At 53.7% G+C, this 18725-nt stretch overlaps 2 protein-coding genes across 2 annotated transcripts in view; one reads left to right on the top strand and one right to left on the bottom strand.

Moving 5' to 3' along the window:
- The window catches only part of hsd11b2 (hydroxysteroid (11-beta) dehydrogenase 2), a 6282-nt gene extending 3781 nt beyond the window's left edge, over positions 1 to 2501 (top strand). Inside the window, exons 3-5 of the mRNA XM_068752240.1 lie at positions 1 to 156; positions 228 to 365; positions 1105 to 2501. The exon at positions 1 to 156 is cut by the window's left edge and continues 30 nt beyond it. Of these exons, the coding sequence (XP_068608341.1) occupies positions 1 to 156; positions 228 to 365; positions 1105 to 1484 (674 nt within the window). The 3' untranslated portion in view covers positions 1485 to 2501. The remainder of the gene's footprint in view (positions 157 to 227; positions 366 to 1104) is intronic.
- Positions 2502 to 5116: 2615 nt separating this feature from the next.
- emilin1b (elastin microfibril interfacer 1b) lies at positions 5117 to 16945 on the bottom strand. The gene is made up of 14 exons (XM_068760266.1): positions 16815 to 16945; positions 14308 to 14433; positions 13817 to 13966; positions 12961 to 13216; positions 12193 to 12366; positions 11507 to 12125; positions 11076 to 11245; positions 10669 to 10987; positions 9810 to 10022; positions 9491 to 9739; positions 9210 to 9401; positions 8125 to 8259; positions 5935 to 6069; positions 5117 to 5745 (listed from the first exon to the last, which is right to left on the bottom strand). The coding sequence occupies exons 1-14, from the start codon at positions 16943 to 16945 to the stop codon at positions 5423 to 5425; spliced, it is 3192 nt and encodes a 1063-aa protein (XP_068616367.1). The 3' UTR covers positions 5117 to 5422.
- Positions 16946 to 18725: the final 1780 nt, after the last annotated feature.

Below are 18725 nucleotides of genomic sequence, written 5' to 3'. Positions count from 1 at the left end.
TGTGCGTGAACTTCGGCGACGCCGAGCTGTCGCTGATGTCGAACTATCGCGGCTGCATGGAGGTGAACTTCTTCGGGACGCTGAGCGTCACCAAGAGCTTCCTGCCTCTGCTGAGACGAGCCAAAGGACGAATCATCACCGTCTCCAGCCCCGCAGGTCTGCCACGCACGCACGCACACACACACTCAGCAGGTGTAGAGATGACGTCATGGGTCACCTGTTTCCAGGCGACCAGCCGTTCCCCTGTCTCGCCGCGTACGGAGCATCGAAGGCCGCTCTGAACCTGCTCAGCAACACTCTGAGACACGAGCTGGAACCCTGGGGGGTCCGGGTCGCCACCATCCTGCCCTCCTCGTACAGGACAGGTGAGACCACGCACCTGAGCACCAGGCTGAGGCCCACCGTGGGACGAAACGGGGACGAAATGCAGATGCCCGGAGACGGCGTTTGATTCCTGTAAGGGGGCGGGGCCAGATGGCGAACACTTAATGCGGAGCACATGTGGCCTCACTCAGAGGCTCATTAGAGGGTTCTGGAAGGCTGTGATGAAACATCTGGAGACATCTGGAGCCAGATGTCTCCTCCCTGTGTGGGTCCGGCTGTTAATCATCCCCACTGAGACGGATCAGATCCGACGATCGCCAGCAGAGGTCAGCGGTGGGAGACGGGACTGGAGGTCGCCGTGACGATGGGAACAGAGAGCATCCCGGAGGAGCAGGTCGAAATCCACAGCCTGGATCCTGCCGGGGCCTCTGGGGGGGCCTCTGTGGGGTCTGTGGGGGCCTCTGTTGGGTCTGTGGGGGCCTCTGCTGGGGGCCTCTGTGGGGGGCCTCTGTTGGGGCCTCTGCTGGGGGCCTCTGCTGGGGGCCTCTGTGGGGGCCTCTGCTGGGTCTGTGGGGGCCTCTGTGGGGGCCTCTGTGGGGGCCTCTGTGGGGGCCTCTGCTGGGTCTGTGGGGGCCTCTGTGGGGGCCTCTGCTGGGGGCCTCTGTTGGGTCTGTGGGGGCCTCTGTGGGGGCCTCTGCTGGGTCTTCTGGGCTCCGTTTAGAATGCTATCAGCAGGTTTGGCTTGCCGCCATGGTAACGGCGCTGCGTTGCTTGTTGCAGGTCAGGCCAGTAACCCCGCCTACTGGGAGCAGCAGCACCACCAGCTGCTCCAGAGTCTGCCTGCGGCCCTGCTGGAGGACTACGGCGAGGACTACGTGGCCGAGACCAAGGAGCTGTTCCAGAACCACACCAGCAAGGCCAACCCGGACCTGAGCCCCGTCGTCGAGGCCATCGCCCGGGCGCTGCTGTCGCCGCGGCCGCAGCCGCGCTACTACGCGGGCCCCGGCGTGGGCCTCATGTACTTCGTCCACGGCTACTGCCCCTCCAGCCTGAGCAACCGCTTCCTCCGGAACCTGTTCGTGAAGAAGAAGCTGAAGCCGCGCGCTCTGAGGAAGCAGTCGGGACTCGAGCTGAACAACAACAATGAGGAGAAGCTGTGAGGAGAGAGCCGCCATTTTATAGTCACGCCCCCTCCCCCGAAGGATGGCAAGGACTCACCTAGAGGTCGGGTGAGGGGGCGGGTCTGGTAGAGGTGGACGCTGACTCTGAGGAGGCGGCGGCGACCGAACGAGGGCAGCAGCTCGAATCCCACGACTTCAGCGTTCGCCGTGAGTTCATTCCAACCACACCTCCTCAGTGACATCATCAGTGACATCATCAGTGACATCATCAGCGACATCATCAGCGACATCATCAGCGACATCATCAGCCGCGTTCCAGCCTGTCCTTTCACCGCTACAGGGGGCACCTGGTGTGCTCCGCCCCTCGCTCCTCCTACAAGCACCAGACTTCCTGTTGAACCTTCAGAATAAAAGCACAGCAGAGCTCTGACGTGATGCTGCGTCTCCAAAGACAATAAATCAGAATCTTCTGAATGGAAATGAATGAACATTTAAAGGAAACTCCAGTTTACCTGGATGAAAGGAAATGTACTTTCATCATTAAAGCTGAGACCAAAATATGAAAAGCAGGAGTTTGACTGAAAATAGTTCATGTAAAAGCAGTAAAACTAGATAATGTGGTTGCATTAGTATTTTGTAGGTATAGTAAACATTTTGTATTTTGCCTCGTGTTTCGACGAGAACTAAAAACGCAGCTTGTTTATTCTTGACGCTGAATTCCTGGTCGTATTGAGAGGAAGTGATGTCATCGTCTTGGGGGTTCGGTCTGAACACTGATAAAGGATGCAGCTCCAGAAACCTCACTCTTTATCTGCGCAGCTCACAAAGTGGTTTTTCTCAGTGGAAATTTACCAGATTCAGCTCCTTCACGATATCTTTGTTTGTTTGTTTGTCTTTCAGGCTACATTTGTGTTTAGAATCAAACTATTATCGGCTTTTTTTTATTATCACCACTTAAACTGTGAATTTTGTATTTAAAAAAAGAAAAAGGGTGAAAAAGTCAAATATGTTAAACGTTCACTTGGTTCATACTTTGATAGAAATAAAGATAACTTTTCCAGACTTTCCTGTGTGTGTGTGTGTGTGTGTGTGTGTGTGTGTGCGTGTGTGTGCGTGTGCGCGTGTGTGTGTGCGTGTGTGAAAGTAAACAGAACCAGAGGATGTTTGACCTGAACTGAACCTCCGGTCGTCCACAAACACATCCAGTTGAGTCGGATTTACTTCCCCAGGTTTGCTCACGTGTGTGTGCGTGTGCGTGTGCGTGTGTGTGTGTGTGCGTGTGTGTGCGTGCGTCTCATTAGAAGGCTGATTTAAAGCCATGGGGCCTTTTATGAGGTGTGGCTGGTAAACAGGATTACAGGCTTGAACATGAAGCGTTTGCTTTCACGGCCAATGAGGAGAGTCCGGAACGACGGAACCTTCAGTTCTGAGAATCTCGTAAACCTCCAGAACACGGCGTGAAAATAAACGTCCGCGTTTCTACAGGAGAGCACGACATTCAGGGGTCAACATGAACGCGTGCGTCCCACAGGCGGTAATCCTCCTCCTCATGGACCGACTCAACCTCCGGACGATGTCATCCTACCACGTTACCATGACGATGGTCCTTCAGAGCAACAAACTACCGCCGTCTGTTGTTTGTTTGTTTGTTTGTTTGCAGGATTACAGAAAATCTGCTGGATGGATCCTGATCCTGATGAATTAAAACCTGAAGATGGTTCTGGTCTGACTTGGATCCATTAAATTCTGAGATGATCCGGATTCCTGTCTGTATACAGAAACATCTGGATTTTCCCATTTACTTATAACGGAGGCTTTAAAAAAAAAAAAATCAATGCGGTCGTCAAAATAGAGACGAGCGTCCCATCGGTGACGGATTATTACTGATCATCGATCAATAATTATCAGTTCCATTATTGATACCTTCGGAACCATCATCAGTTTGCATTCTAAACTCCAACACGTTCAACGTTTCGTTGTTTCTCAGTTTAATGCATCCTTTGTTGCCATGGTGATTTCGGGGGGGTCGCTGTGGGTTTGTGTTCTGCTTGAAATACGAGGCCGTTCCTTGAATTAAAACTCGGAGTGGTCTGAGCTTCCAAGAACTCCCCGGCTTAATAAAACCAGGTGTGTGTCCTCACATGGTCCGGTCCATCTGGGCCCGCAGCCTCAGCACTGGTGCATTCTGGGAGAGCGTGTGACCGTTTACGTTGGCCGAGGAGCCGCGGCTGAGGAAATCCGGCTCGTGTCCATCTTCACCGAGGTGAGACGGGTCCAGATGTTCCCCTGGATTCAAGCATGCGGTCTGTGGACGAGCGCCGGGCCCCCCCCAGCAGCGGCGCTGGCCCCCCCAGCAGCGGCCCCGGGCCAAGAGATGGAAGCAAGGCGGAATGTTTAAAGGTCTGTGGGGAACCAGCTGGATCCCTCCCTGAGTCAGACCAGACCCCCCCCCCCCCCACACACACACACACACAGTCCATCATACCTCCCAGCGCTCACCTCGTGTGACCTCCTCCTCCTCCTCCTCCATTGAGCCTCGTTCACTTTGGATTAAAACTTAATCATGTGACTCCTAGCGGTCGCCCGTTCAGAGCCCCGCCCACTCCTCCTGACTGGACTGTGATTGGCTGATTCTAACCCTTTTTGCTCTATTAAAGGACGACCTCCTCTTCGTCCTTCATCAGGATATCAGTGAAGATTTTCGTCCGTTTAACCAGATGAACGGCTTCTTCTTCGTGTTTTCAGCGAACATTAACGTCTTCTGTCGGGATTCTGGGATGGATTTCTGACCGAGGGTCTCGATCCTCCGCCTGATTTTATAACTCGCCAAACAAACACGAGCAGGAAGCATCAATCCTCCTGGCCTCAAACTGAACCCGAGTAAATCAATTACTCTCGTAACAGATGCTGAAACGTCCTCTGACAATCCGCAAATCTGAAGACGCAACCGAGATTAAAACTGGAGAAAAACTTCCGGCTCAGAGTTCATTTCAGAGCGACGTTGGTTTCCTGGATGGAACATCCAGAAGGGAACATCTGTGGGAGCTAAAGAAAGCAAAGTTACCGCGTCCGCGTGTGAAGAAGCACACGCCTGATTTCATGCGCTTCGTTTCCACACGTTTAATCCGCGTGTAATTTCACACGCGAGACGTTGAGCAGCTTCCTCCGCTGAGGTAACGCCGCCGATTCCACACACCTGCTGAATTATATTGTGTTACGACAGAAATGAAATGTTCTGGTCTGTGTGACAACCGCAGAATCGACTTACGCCGGTTCAGAACCAGGTCCAGGTTTCAGGCTGTTTCGGTTCTTCTTCCATCGTTGAATCCTCTTTTTCCACCTCGAACGGAAAACACGCTCCGCTTCAAAAAAAACTGAGCAAAACATTTCTTCATGTTGCCATGACAACATCTGCCCAGCCAGAGGCGGGGGGTCGAGGACAGCCGTGAGCGTTGAACCCGCGTGGACCGTCCATGATCTCCCCTCTAGCGCCTCCAACAGGACAAAGTACGTCGTCGGCTCAGTTTCTGATGAGGAAGATATTCGTTCATGCTGCAGCTGTAATGATCTCTGCAGCCTGTAGGGGGCTCCAAAGCTTCAGACTGCTGTCCACAGTGCGGTTCTGGAGTCACGTAACTGCATCAGGATTAAAGCAGCATTCTAGACGTATATTCTGTCTCAGAAAACTCCTTTAAGAACCAGAACCTTCGGTACACACGTTTTCATGGACGATATCAATTTCAAAAAGCTACTTTTGGGTTAAATTATCTGCACCAACGTCGTCGTGGGACAGACGGAGCCTCGTCTTCGGAGAGCAGAGATTGTAAAAGTTTATGTAAAACGCCTAAACCGTAGAGCGGTGAATTTAACAACGGAGAAAACGCCCTCAGATGTTCTGCTGTCGGTTTCGGGTCACCCTCCAAAGAGGAAGTGGCGTCATCGTCTGCGCCGCAGCTTCCCGTGGGTTCGCCGGGTTGTCACATGTCCTCGTACAGCAGCACGCCGCTGAAGATGGTGAGCGGCTCCACGGAGTGGGCCAGCTTGCCCATCACCAGGTCGATGCAGACCGTGTCCCGGGTCTGCAGAGGCAGGATGATGCTGAAGACGGCCAGAGACCCCGGGGGGCTCTTCGCCTCGGCCACGGGGTTGTTCTCCAAACCTTCTGGCTGGTAGCCGCCAGAGTCCACCCGGGCCATGCCGTAGTTTGACTTGGACAGAACCGCCTCAATCTTCTCATTCTTATGACCCGTCAGGATGGCGCTGAAGAAATAAAATCCGTCGATGGGGGCGGTGAAGATGCCTAAAGACAGATGTTCAGCGGGTAAAAGGTCACGTGACGTTTCAGATCCACAATCCAAGCGATCATTAACTCGTCAGCATTCAACCCAAACCCTCGACCCTGAATTCTGTGAACCAGCGGTCCCCAACCGCCGGGCCACTGCTCGGTACCGGCCCGGGGCAGGACATGTTTGGAGACGTCCAGACGCACCTGTTCTGGAGTCGTAGAAGTCTCCTTCGTTGACGAAGACCTTATCGAAGACGATGGTTCCGGCTCTCTCCATGGGAACGGTGAGCGCGGCGGAGAACGACAGCTTGGGCACGTGGGCGTCGACACCAGGCAGACCTGAGGACACACACATGGCTGAGCGTCCAGGAGGTCCACGCCGTCCACGCCGTCCACGCCGTCCAGGCCGTGGACGAGGACTCGGCTCCTCGCTCTGACGTTGGACCGTCAGTCGACTGAAGAGTCCAGTCCTAGGAGAGTTCTTAGTCTCTGTGTGTGTCTTAGTCTCTGTGTGTGTGTGTCTTAGTCTCTGTGTGTGTGTGTCTTAGTCTCTGTGTGTGTGTCTTAGTCTCTGTGTGTGTGTCTTAGTCTCTCTGTGTGTCTTAGTCTCTGTGTGTGTGTCTTAGTCTCTGTGTGTGTGTCTTAGTCTCTGTGTGTGTGTCTTAGTCTCTGTGTGTGTGTCTTAGTCTCTGTGTGTGTCTTAGTCTCTGTGTGTGTGTCTTAGTCTCTCTGTGTGTGTCTTAGTCTCTCTGTGTGTTTCTTAGTCTCTCTGTGTGTCTTAGTCTCTGTGTGTGTGTCTTAGTCTCTGTGTGTGTGTCTTAGTCTCTGTGTGTGTGTTAGTCTCTGTGTGTGTGTCTTAGTCTCTGTGTGTGTCTTAGTCTCTGTGTGTGTGTCTTAGTCTCTGTGTGTGTGTCTTAGTCTCTCTGTGTGTCTTAGTCTCTGTGTGTGTGTCTTAGTCTCTGTGTGTGTGTCTTAGTCTCTGTGTGTCTTCGTCTCTGTGTGTGTGTGTCTTAGTCTGTGTGTGTGTGTGTCTTAGTCTCTGTGTGTGTCTTAGTCTCTGTGTGTGTGTCTTAGTCTCTGTGTGTGTGTCTTAGTCTCTGTGTGTGTCTTAGTCTCTGTGTGTGTCTTAGTCTCTGTGTGTGTGTCTTAGTCTCTCTGTGTGTCTTAGTCTCTGTGTGTGTGTCTTAGTCTCTGTGTGTGTGTCTTAGTCTCTGTGTGTGTGTCTTAGTCTCTGTGTGTGTGTCTTAGTCTCTGTGTGTGTGTCTTAGTCTCTGTGTGTGTCTTAGTCTCTGTGTGTGTGTCTTAGTCTCTCTGTGTGTCTTAGTCTCTGTGTGTGTGTCTTAGTCTCTGTGTGTGTCTTCGTCTCTGTGTGTGTGTGTCTTAGTCTCTGTGTGTGTGTCTTAGTCTCTGTGTGTGTGTCTTAGTCTCTCTGTGTGTGTCTTAGTCTCTCTGTGTGTCTTAGTCTCTGTGTGTGTCTTAGTCTCTGTGTGTGTGTGTCTTAGTCTCTGTGTGTGTGTCTTAGTCTCTGTGTGTGTGTCTTAGTCTCTCTGTGTGTCTTAGTCTCTGTGTGTGTGTCTTAGTCTCTGTGTGTGTGTCTTAGTCTCTGTGTGTGTCTTCGTCTCTGTGTGTGTGTGTCTTAGTCTCTGTGTGTGTGTCTTAGTCTCTGTGTGTGTGTCTTAGTCTCTCTGTGTGTGTCTTAGTCTCTCTGTGTGTGTGTCTTAGTCTCTCTGTGTGTGTGTCTTAGTCTCTGTGTGTCTTAGTCTCTGTGTGTGTGTCTTAGTCTCTGTGTGTGTGTCTTAGTCTCTGTGTGTGCGTCTTAGTCTCTGTGTGTGTCTTAGTCTCTGTGTGTGTGTCTTAGTCTCTGTGTGTGTGTCTTAGTCTCTGTGTGTGTGTGTCTTAGTCTCTGTGTGTGTGTCTTAGTCTCTGTGTGTGTCTCCGTTAGCACGCTGTGACCTCACAGCGTGCTAACGGCGTCCTGAGAGTGACAACATGACGAGCACGGCCAGGCAGAGAGACGTTCCCCTCACAGAGGAGCAACGTTCCAGGACTTACCATGAAGTTATTTAAAAAGCATTTACCTGGTTCACCTTTGGCACCTGTAAGAGACCAGAGAAGGACCAATCAGCAGCCGGTTTGAGTCCGGGACATCCAACCTGATCCTGCTGCTCCGTAATTACAATCCTTGCTCCGGGAGTTCATCCAGTTTTCTGATTCTGCCTTTTGGATCTGGATGGTGGACCTTCTGCGTTCGGAACCTTCCTAGCTGATGTGTCGGACCACCCCTACAGACAGGTTCACTACCTGATACCTGACCCCCATGGGCGGGGCCCAGGCCTCCTGAATCCCTGTCTGCTCCCGCCCCTGCACCTCAAACTAACTTGTGTATAGTTTCACTACGTTTGCATTTCATACCGGGCAAACCTCGGGCGCCACTTTCACCGAGTCTTCCAGGAGGTCCGAGAGGCCCTCGGGGGCCGGGCAGGCCGTTGAAGCCCCTCTCTCCTGGGGGGCCAGGGGGTCCAGGCAAGCCTGGGTGAACACATGAATGATCAATGAGCAAGTCAGTCAGAGAAGATGAGTTCAGCCTTCGTCGTTTGTGTGAGACGCTCGTTTACGACTAGAAACCAGCGAGGAGGAACTAGAGGACCAAACCAGCCGGACCGGAACCAGAACTCTCAGAACTGTTCTCTGGTTTTGCTGCGTGAGCCCAGTCCGAGGTCTTTCACTGAACCCGGTTCTGCCCCTCGGCCCCCCTGCTGGGTCCCACCCCCCTGCTTTCTAGCCTAGTGGGTCTCATTCTGTTGGGGGTTGGAGGGGCGTCGTCTTCTGGCCTTCCAGGCGGGGCAGAAGAAAAATCCCAAAATGCTTTGCAAACGGCAATGTAAATAAAATATGATGCTGGTTACATTCTAGTCATACTAGTGAGACTCTAGTGATGCTGGTTACATTCTGGTCATACTAGTGATGCTGGTTACATTCTAGTCACACTAGTGAGACTCTAGTGATGCTGGTTACATTCTAGTCATACTAGTGATGCTGGTTACATTCTAGTCATACTAGTGAGACTCTAGTGATGCTGGTTACATTCTAGTCACACTAGTGAGACTCTAGTGATGCTGGTTACATTCTAGTCATACTAGTGAGACTCTAGTGATGCTGGTTACATTCTAGTCATACTAGTGATGCTGGTTACATTCTAGTCATACTAGTGAGACTCTAGTGATGCTGGTTACATTCTAGTCACACTAGTGAGACTAGTGATGCTGGTTACATTCTAGTCATACTAGTGAGACTCTAGTGATGCTGGTTACATTCTGGTCACACTAGTGAGACTCTAGTGATGCTGGTTACATTCTGGTCATACTAGTGATGCTGGTTACATTCTGGTCATACTAGTGATGCTGGTTACATTCTGGTCATACTAGTTAGACTCCAGTGCTCCTGGACTGAACCGTCTCCGAGGCTGGAGCCCAGCTCACCGTTCCCTTCGTGCTCATACAGATGCTGCTGGTCTTTGAGGACCTGGTTCAGGCTGGAGTTCAGGTTCTTCACCCTGCTGTAGATGTCCTCCTGGTTCTCGTGAATAAGGTCCATGATGTGTCCGTGCTGGACCACTGAGTCATTCAACCCAGAAACATGTGTCCCCAGACCAGACATGCGTTGGTCCAGTCCTGGATAGGTGACACGAAAGCACACTTCAGATCCTGGATCTGTCCCACAGATATCAGAACCTCCTCCAGCTTCTCACGTGGGACCTCACCTTCCTTGATCTTGCCAACTGAGTCGGAGACAGAGTCCAGCTTCCCAAAGACTCCCTCCAGCGTGGACAGTCTCTTATCCACTCCGTCTCCGGACCTCTTGCAGTCCGCCACCTCCATCAGCAGCGTGTCCTTAAAGCGCCGGACGTCCCGGTCCATCCCGTCCAGCCGGTCGCGGCTGTCCTCCACGTGCTCCCTCACGTCCTGCTGGATTTTGTCCAGCTCGGAGATGATCTTATCTTTGGTGTTTCCTGTCGGTGGTCGGGGGATGAATGAGTGAAGGAGAGATGAAGGCATGAACGCGCGTCGGGCGGGGCTCACCGAGGTCGTTGACGGCGCTGCCGTGTTTCTGCACCGTGTGTTCGAGGCCCTTCAGGGTGTCGTTGATGGAGCTGAAGGTGAGGACGACCTCGGACAGCTCGCCCTGCAGCGCCTTCAGCTGGTTGCTGTTGATGGAGCCGCCGATCACGCTGTGGCCATCTAAGGGCTCCTCGGCATCCAAGCCAGGGCCACGCCCACGGGCGCCACCCGGACCTCCACCTGGAGAGGGAGCAAGGTAACAAAAACAAAATGTCACCCTCACAGGAGGCGGAGCCAGACAGGAAGACACCTTTCTGCAGCCCAGAGAAAGGGGAGTGGCCTCACTCATACCTGTCTGGCCTCCATGCGCAGGCTCAGTGAGAACGGCGCCACCTGCTGGAGAAACAGCAGGATCACAAGCCCGACTATCAGGAGCGCAAATAAGGGGGCAATAAATCCTGAGGCAGGGCGGCAGATTACTGGAACGCTTCTCACGGCGAGAAGCCGCAAGGAGAACCGGCCCGATCATCATCAATCACCCGCCGGAACCGGCCCGATCATCATCAATCGCCCGCCGGAACCGGCCCGATCATCATCAATCACCCGGCGGAACCGGCCCGATCATCATCAATCGCCCGCCGGAACCGGCCCGATCATCATCAATCGCCCGCCGGTCTCGAGGACGAGCGTCACACGAGCAGCATGACAGGAAGGAAGACTGGACGGGAAGACAGCAAGGAACCCTCCGGGACGAAGGGAGGACAACCAGACAGACAGACAGACAGCCAGACAGCCAGACAGCCAGCCAGCCAGACAGACAGACAGCCAGACAGCCAGACAGCCAGACAGTCAGCCAGACGGACAGACAGGCGGAGCTAACCTGGGGGCGTGTCCGAGCTGCTTCCGCATTGGCCGATGCATCTCCTGACATCGTCTCTCAGAAGGCGAACTTCGTGCTCCAGGTGCGAACACACCTGGAAGCAGCCGCCCCTCCCCGAGGCCGGACTGGCGTGGCCCTCGATGCGTCCCAGTGCATCCTGGGAATGATTCTTTATCCTCAGAAGCTCATCCTGCACCTTCCCACACCTCCCACAGTCCAGTCCCAGCAGCTCCACCTCCGTCACAATGCGGTCAACGTGTTCTCCGTGGTCTCTGGTCAGAGCCTTGATTTCGGTGACATCGTGGCTCAGGTCCACAACCTGGTGGTGGACAGGAGACATCCAGAACCATCGGACCCGGGTCTAGCGACAGGGACCAGACAAGCAGCAGAAGGCGACGGTGTCTCACCTTATGGAGGAGGGAGTCTCCAGAGACCGACAGGTTCTTGAGTCGAGTGCTGAAGTGGCGGATCTGATCCTCGTTGGCGACCACTCGCCACGCCAGAGACTTCTCCGTCCCGTCCCGCCTTCCTGCTCCCGCTCCGGGTAGCCCTCCTGCCGTCGGCCCGTCATCTGCACCTCCTCCTGCTCCTTCTTTAGGTCCTGCACCTCCTCCTGCTCCTCCTTTAGGTCCTGCACCGCCTCCTGCTCCTCCTTTAGGTCCTGCACCGCCTCCTGCTCCTCCTCCTGCTCCTCCTTTAGGTCCTGCACCTCCTCCTGCTCCTCCTCCTGCTCCTCCTTTAGGTCCTGCACCGCCTCCTGCTCCTCCTTTAGGTCCTGCTCCCCACCTGTCCCCGCCGTCCTCCCAGTCCCCGGTAGCTCCTTCGGACCCTGGACAGCGGCACTGATCCAGCCGCCGGGTCAGAACCGAGGTGCTGTTTTCCAGCTTCGACAGCCTCCTCTCGTCGTCGCTCGCCGTGTTCTTGACCAGCCCCACCTCCAGCTCCACGTCGGCGATCCGGAAGGCCTGGTCATCGAACCAGTCCAGGAACAGCGTCCTGTGGTCCCCCAGCTCTCTGTGGAAGTAGTCTCTGAGGTTCTTCTCCAGGTGCGAGCAGCTCTGCTCGGTCCGCTGGACGGTGCCGTTGACCCGGCGCTCCAGTTCTCTGAGCCGATGGTCCAGGTCATCCTCCGAGCCCCGCCCACCTCCCCTGGATCCACCCCCATCACCGCCGCCTTGGACGGCGCCACCCCCACGGTTGTTGCTGAGCTCCTTATCCAGGCGGTTCTGCAGAACATCAAAATGATCCGAGACGGAGCTGATCTTCCGCTCAGCGTCGGTGACGGCGGTTTGGAGGTCGCCGACGGTGTCGCAGCATCCTCGCGAGCGCAGCACCTCCCGCCGCAGTCCGTCCAAACCCTGCCGGTACCGAGCGTCCGCGGCGGTCAGCTGTTTCTCCAGGGCGCGGATCCGCTCCCGGTCCTCCTGGTGCCGTCTGCGCAGGTCCTCCACGCCGGCCTGGAAGACACAGACGGCGTCAACCGACCGTCGGATGCACGTCTCCGCGAGGAGGAGGCTGCGATACCTGGCAGGAGGAACAGGACAGCGACACCCTCGTCTCCAGCTCCCGCAGGATCTCCTCCTTCAGGACACTCAGCTTGGCTCCGGGCGGCCCGCCTCCCGACGGGCCGCCATCGAGGTTGTTCCCTTTGCCCGTCACCAGGTGGTTGTTGATGCTGACCAAGGTTTTATCGTGAGCCTGGAGGAGGAGAAACGCACCTGATTAACCTCCTCTTCCTCCTCCTCCTCCTCCTCCTCCTTCCTTGTAAAGAAGTTCTCCAAAGACGTTTGTTTTTACTCTTTTTCTCTACGTTGCAGGTTTATTGTTTTAGTGACGCATCACGTGACCAAGACAAGCGTCCCTGATCCAGAACCTGCGGGTGGATCCTGATCCAGAGCCTCTGGGTGGATCCAGATCCAGAACCTGCAGGTGGATCCTGATCCAGAACCTGCAGGCGGTTCTGTTAGAACGAACCCACCGTCAGCATCCTAAGAAGCTGCTGAACTAGAATCTGATTGGATGAAGTTAAACATGTGACCATTGCAGCCTCCATCAGCTCCGGGTTTAGATGGGAGCTGATGAGGCTGTTGATTGGAGCTCCTGTTGCTCCTCCCTGAACAGGAAGTGCGCATCTGTTAGCTTCCAGATTAGCATGGCTAGCACCAGCACAGATTCTGCTACATCAACATGATGGAGGTGGAGTCGAACCCGAGGGAACGTTAATCTGCCGTAAACACGACAGACACCGGGGTGCGTTGGGAACCGGGACCGGGACCGGGACCGGGAACGGACCTGTGTCCGGTTGTCCAGCTGGTCCAGTTTGGTCTGGATGCTGTGAATTGTCTCTTTGATCTGTGGCTGAGCTGCGTCGGCAGGGTTCTGTCCTCCCGATGAGGCAGCAGCTCCTCCTTCCATGGCGCCGGCTTTGTTGAGGTCTTGCTGGCGGTTCATGGTGTTCAGGGTCACCTGGAGGTCCAGAAGGTTCTTGGTCAGACTCTGGATTTTACCCTCCATCTGCCTGATCGTCTCGCTTTCAGATCGTCCTGGAAGAAGAGGGAACAACGTCAGAACTCGAGTCCCGACAGGATGTGTCCATGCTGATTACCAGTAGGGGGCAGTGCAGGACAGTAAACGAGACATTTCATCTGTTTCTATGCAGGTCAAAGGTCACGGTGTTGAAGAGTTTATTCACTGGTTACTACAGAATCCAGTCGCTTGACTTAGTGACTCACCGTTGTGTCCTCCTCCCTGTCCAAAGTTAGCTCCTCCTCCCTGTCCAACTCTTGCTCCTCCTCCCTGTCCAAAGTTAGCTCCTCCTCCCTGTCCAACTCTTGCTCCTCCTCCCTGTCCAAAGTTAGCTCCTCCTCCCTGTCCAACGCTCGCACCTCCTCCCTGTCCAACTCTTGCTCCTCCTCCCTGTCCAACGCTCGCTCCTCCTCCCTGTCCAACTCTTGCTCCTCCTCCCTGTCCAAAGCTCGCTCCTCCTCCCTGTCCAAAGTTAGCTCCTCCTCCCTGTCCAAAGTTAGCTCCTCCTCCCTGTCCAAAGCTCGCTCCTCCTCCCTGTCCAAAGTTAGCTCCTCCTCCCTGTCCAAAGTTAGCTCCTCCTCCCTGTCCAAAGCTCGCTCCTCCTCCCTGTCCTGGTCTGGGCTGAGGTTTGTTGGTTGAAACGTGACTTCCTGCTCCTCCAGCTGGACCGTCGTTGCAGTTCTCTCCGCTGTAACCATGGCAACACTTCCACTCCATGTCCGTCACCATCTTGTGGGCCACTTTGTACCGCGGCCTCATGTAGGCCCGGTAGCTGCAGAGACGTGAGACGGAGCATGATGTCATCACCTGCTACCAATCAGCCTCTTTACCTGCAGCGCGGACCAATCAGGTGCTTCTGAGCGTTCACAGCTCTTCCTTTCTTTTATTGATCTTGTCCAACGTTTTAAACGTGTTGGTTCATAAACCAAATATAAACATTTAAGTGTTTACCGGTTCTGTTTTCCATCTAACTTTTAAAAGATTAGATTTTTTTTTTTACAGTAAAGTAGCTGATATTTCAGAGTGAATTCATTAATATGTTGTAATTAAAGCCACGTTTGGATGTGTCGAGTGTGCATACATGTACACGGTTGTGTATTAGTGTGTACTCACAGCAGCACCCTGTTACACGGACCGTTCCCCCAGGTGCAGGGATGATAGTCCGGCTTCACGTACGTCTCCACTCCGTCCTGCAGGACACAGCTGACCGTCTTTGTTACCACGAAAGCACACCAGTTCCTGTTCACACACACACACACACACACACACACACACACACACACACACACACACACACACACACACACACACACTGCGTGTCTGTTTTTAAAAGTGATTTCCTAATATTTTGTGATTTAATGACAAACATCTGTCGGAGTCCGGTGACATCACAACTGAGCATGCTCAGACGTTTTACGGGACAGAATTTCAGAATAAAGGCTCTTTGGCCACCTCTGAACTTCCCACACTCATCTGGCCCAGGGCAGTGCTTTTATTTTGAAACTCTGTCTCATTTGAAGTCTCTGCTCCGCTGTCTGATCTCACGGCTTTGGTTCCTGATTGAGAACATATGAGGCTGAAACCGAAGACCTGAATGGGGCAGACCGCGACCCCCAAACACCTGGAGACCCCCCGAAGACCCTTCAAATCAAACGGGAACATTTCAGCTCCTTCCCAAAAAGGGTGGGGCCGATTCCAAAATGTAGGTAAAGACTGCAGTGATTTATAAATCATTGAATTGAAATGTCTTTTTCTCGTGAAGCTGCTGCGTTTTATTTCTGTAACTCCTGTCCTGGCGTCTGATTGGCTGCTGCAGGCTCCTGTAGGCGGGACGGGTCCTGTTTCCGTCTCTTCATCACCTCTTCTTCTAACAACACTCAGGAATGTTTGGGAACTGAGGAGAACAACCGCTGTCGTTCTGAAGCGGAATGTTTCCCATTCTTTCCTGACGGAAGCTTTCAGCTGCTCCAGTGTGTTGACCACGCCCCTTATTTACTTCAGAAAGACTCCGCCTCTCCGGATGCTGTTTTTAGACCCAATCATGTGACCGACCTGTTGACAGGTAGCCTCATAAAGCTGAGATGAAGCTGGAGCCATAACAACTTCCTGTCACGGCGTTTACCTGTTGGAGGCGGGTCTTCATCACATCAGATTTAGTTGGGCGGGAGGTTCTGGACAACAGCCGGGGCGGGGCGGGGCGGGGTCTGAAGGTGAGACTCTGGATCCACCGGTGGATCCAGGTTCAGGGTAGCGGGTGGACTCAGGTAAGACCGTTCAACATCTGGTCAGGATCTTCCTTGGGCCCGGATCGTGGCGCAGAACCCCCAGGTAGACCCAGAACTCATTGATCGTATCTGTGGAAGGGGGTCCCAAAGATCTGGTTCTAGATTTTGAGGTGTGAAAGAACCGGGAAGCGTCAGCCGACCATCAGCCGAGAGACGGAGGGAATACGCTCGCTCCGTTGGCTCCGCCCCTTCCTTCCTTTTTACACGCTGGATATGTTGAAACCAACGGTCTCCATGGAAACTGGATGGATGTTAACCTGAGATTGTTCGGTTTCTAATCGATCATCCGACGGCGCCTCATCGCCACACAACACCCTCTTTGTGTGTTCAGCGCCTGCTGTTGATGTCATGTGATGATGTCATGTGATGATGTCATCACGCCGATGGCGATGCAGACAGTCCCTCGCTCTGTGTTCACATTAATCCGCTTCATTTGGAATCCAGAACAACAAGACGGAATTTAACGTCTCCGGACCAACGAGAGTCAGGAGTCACGGTTCTGACCCATCGGGCCATTAGAGGGCGCCAGGGAGGAACACGACAGACACCAAAGCCAGCAGACATGAAAGTCGCCGATAGATTTAGAATCAGGACTGAATCACTGGCCGCTCGGTTCGCTGATCGTCCGGAGAACCTCCCATCGATCGCCGAGACGCAAACAAAGATCAACGTCGTTGTCCTGATGAAAGAGACGAGTCCGCCGGGTCCGTCCCCGGGTCCGTCCCAGGGTCCCTCGCCGGGTCCGTCCCCGGGTCCGTCGCCGGTTCCGTCGCCGGGTCCGTTGCCGGGTTGAGTCGCGAGGCGGACACCGACGTCACCTTCGATTATAGTCACGGATTCAAACTTCCCGGATCAATAAGTCATTATTGATCCGTTATCAGACCACAGACTCGTCTTTCACCTCTCAGGGAGGCGGACCTACGGGTGGGGACTTCAGGACACCTGGAACAAAGGTGACGTCTTTGTGTCGGCATCAGCTATCAGAACCGGAACCAGAACCCATGAATCGGGTCGACTCTGAACATCCTGGTCGATGGACGGCAGCCAATCACAGCCGGGACCTCAGGTGAGGGGCGGCATCACTCGAGTCCTGACTAATCCGAACCCAAACCCGAAGTTCTGAAACTCTGGTTCGTCAGTGAATGTTACAGGTGTCCTATGACGTCATAATATAATCTCACAAGAACCGGAACCCAGATTCGCCCCCAGCCTTTCTGCCCCCCCCCCCCCCCTCGGGTTCCTTCGTGGGATAGTTCTCTCCACTCCTCTGTGATGAGGTCATCGAACCATGACGTCACCATCGCCCTGACCTTCGTCGGGCTTTCCGTGACCTACCTGTGTCGACTTGCGGCTCGAGCTCCGTGCGCGTGTCCGCCCGTGTACAGGCTGTAGGAAGGTCGCAGCGGGAACGCGCTCTTGGCGTGTCCGCAGGTCCACAGCGCGAGCAGCAGGAGGAGTGCCGCCATCCCGCCGATCAATAGAAAGTATCGACACTCGATCAGAGGGCGATCACCTCCTCAAGTGGCAGCAAAAAACTCCCGTCTCCATGGAAACGAAACTGAAGTTGGACTAAGTTCTCCCGTCCTCCCGATCCATGATCCGGATCCTGCAGAACTCAGACCCGTTGAGTCCGGTGTCGTCTCGACCCGCTCCGGGTCCGGGTCCTGCTGGGCCCTTAATCCGGGATAATTGGCTTTTAATCTACTTTGATCCGGTTCAGAAACAAAGAGGAACAGAAAACGTTGCGACAGACTGAACCGAGCTGCTCCTCCTTCTCACCCCCCCTCGGACACGCACACACACACACGCACACACACACTGAACACACGCTCACATCTGGCCCCTCCCCTCCCGGAGGAGAAACCAGACACGTGCGGTTCTGCAGCCACACCTGCGTCCCGCCAGTCCCGATAAGATACTGGTTTTATTTATAGGCTACTGGTTTGAAAGTCAGAGTGACTGGGGGGGGGGCAGGATCGGGATCTAGATCTGGATCAGAATCGGGATCAGGATCTGGATCAGAATCTGGATCAGAATCGGGATCAAGATCTGGATCAGGATCAGGATCTGGATCAGAATCGGGATCTGGATCTGGATCTGGATCAATCCACTCCGTCCCGGCCGGGAATCAAACCACATTAGATATTTAAGCGTCTTCAGCTGAGTGTGATTGACTTCATCGATTTTAATATTTACATTTATTGAGAACCTTTGGACACAAACGGATGAAGCTCACCTGGAGGACAGGAGCAGACGTCAATCACGTGACCTGTGACGTCATCGCCGTCGGAGCTGCCCGTGTCAGAATCTCTGATGAATCAGGAAATACAATTTTCAAGCATTTCTGGTTCATTATCAGGACACGATCAATAACAGATAATCGATCACAGAAGACAAAGATACACTCGTTTTAATAAATTAGATCTGAGAAGTGAAATCTAATTTTATTTAACAACAAAACGAGCTGGATTTGTCATTGATTGTTACTCCAGTCTACACACATCAATGACATTTGATTTAGAGGGGGTGGGGGCCTTGCTCAAGGGCACCTCGGCAGAGTCCCAGAGTCCCCTGAGGACACTCGTCAGACACACAGGCCCCCGTGTGGACACGGGACGGGACGGACACACACGGGCGTCACGATAAAACATCTGTTTCCTTCACAGACGTTTGTCGCCAGTCCTGATAAAACGGCCGGCGTTTCTGAGAACAACACAGAGAGCAGTAAAGTACAGATAAATAGGAGTAGAACCCCCCCCCGGGTCAACTCCCACCCCCGGGTCCAACCCCACCCCCACCCCCAGGAGGACCACCCAGTGTCCACCAGCCAGACGAATGAAAAGGCTGCTGCCCAATCACAGTCCAGCGTGAGGCTCAGGTGAACAGTCCATACACACATATATACATATACACATACACAATATTAATGTATGTATATACATACAGTCTACTCTGAACATATATATACATACCGTATGTACACATTTACGTTCACCACACGTTCACAAATGGCCGTTTTTCTGTTGATCACAATGGACGGATGGATTATTATTGATCGGATTATTGTTCGATGCGTTCATAAATCCTGCTTCTTCACCGTTCACCCTGCAGCAGCAGCTCGATGCGCTGCCGAAGGGCACTGTGGCAGCGAAGCCGACGGTTCACAGCTGCTCGTGTGACTCGGTGTGTTTGTGTTCAGAAGACGGATGAGGTCATTCCAGATGTTACCGTAAACAACGGCCTCTG

This window comes from Brachionichthys hirsutus, chromosome 1, assembly GCF_040956055.1.
Source record: "Brachionichthys hirsutus isolate HB-005 chromosome 1, CSIRO-AGI_Bhir_v1, whole genome shotgun sequence".
NCBI lineage: Eukaryota > Metazoa > Chordata > Actinopteri > Lophiiformes > Brachionichthyidae > Brachionichthys > Brachionichthys hirsutus.
Note: the sequence above shows the minus strand (reverse complement) of the source record. Positions and strands in the feature narration are given on the sequence as shown.

Bases quoted from the DNA above. Each gene is read 5' to 3' on its own strand.
- emilin1b (XM_068760266.1), bottom strand. From the start codon at position 16,945: ATGGCGGCACTCCTCCTGCTGCTCGCGCTGTGGACCTGCGGACACGCC. The intron at 12,126-12,192 runs GTATCGCAGCCT...TGTGTCTTCCAG, and splicing joins TGTCCTGTTCCTCCTGCCAG to GCCGGCGTGGAGGACCTGCG. The intron at 6,070-8,124 runs GTGAAACTATAC...GTGTGTCCTCAG, and splicing joins CGGTATGAAATGCAAACGTA to GTCTGCCTGGTGTCGACGCC.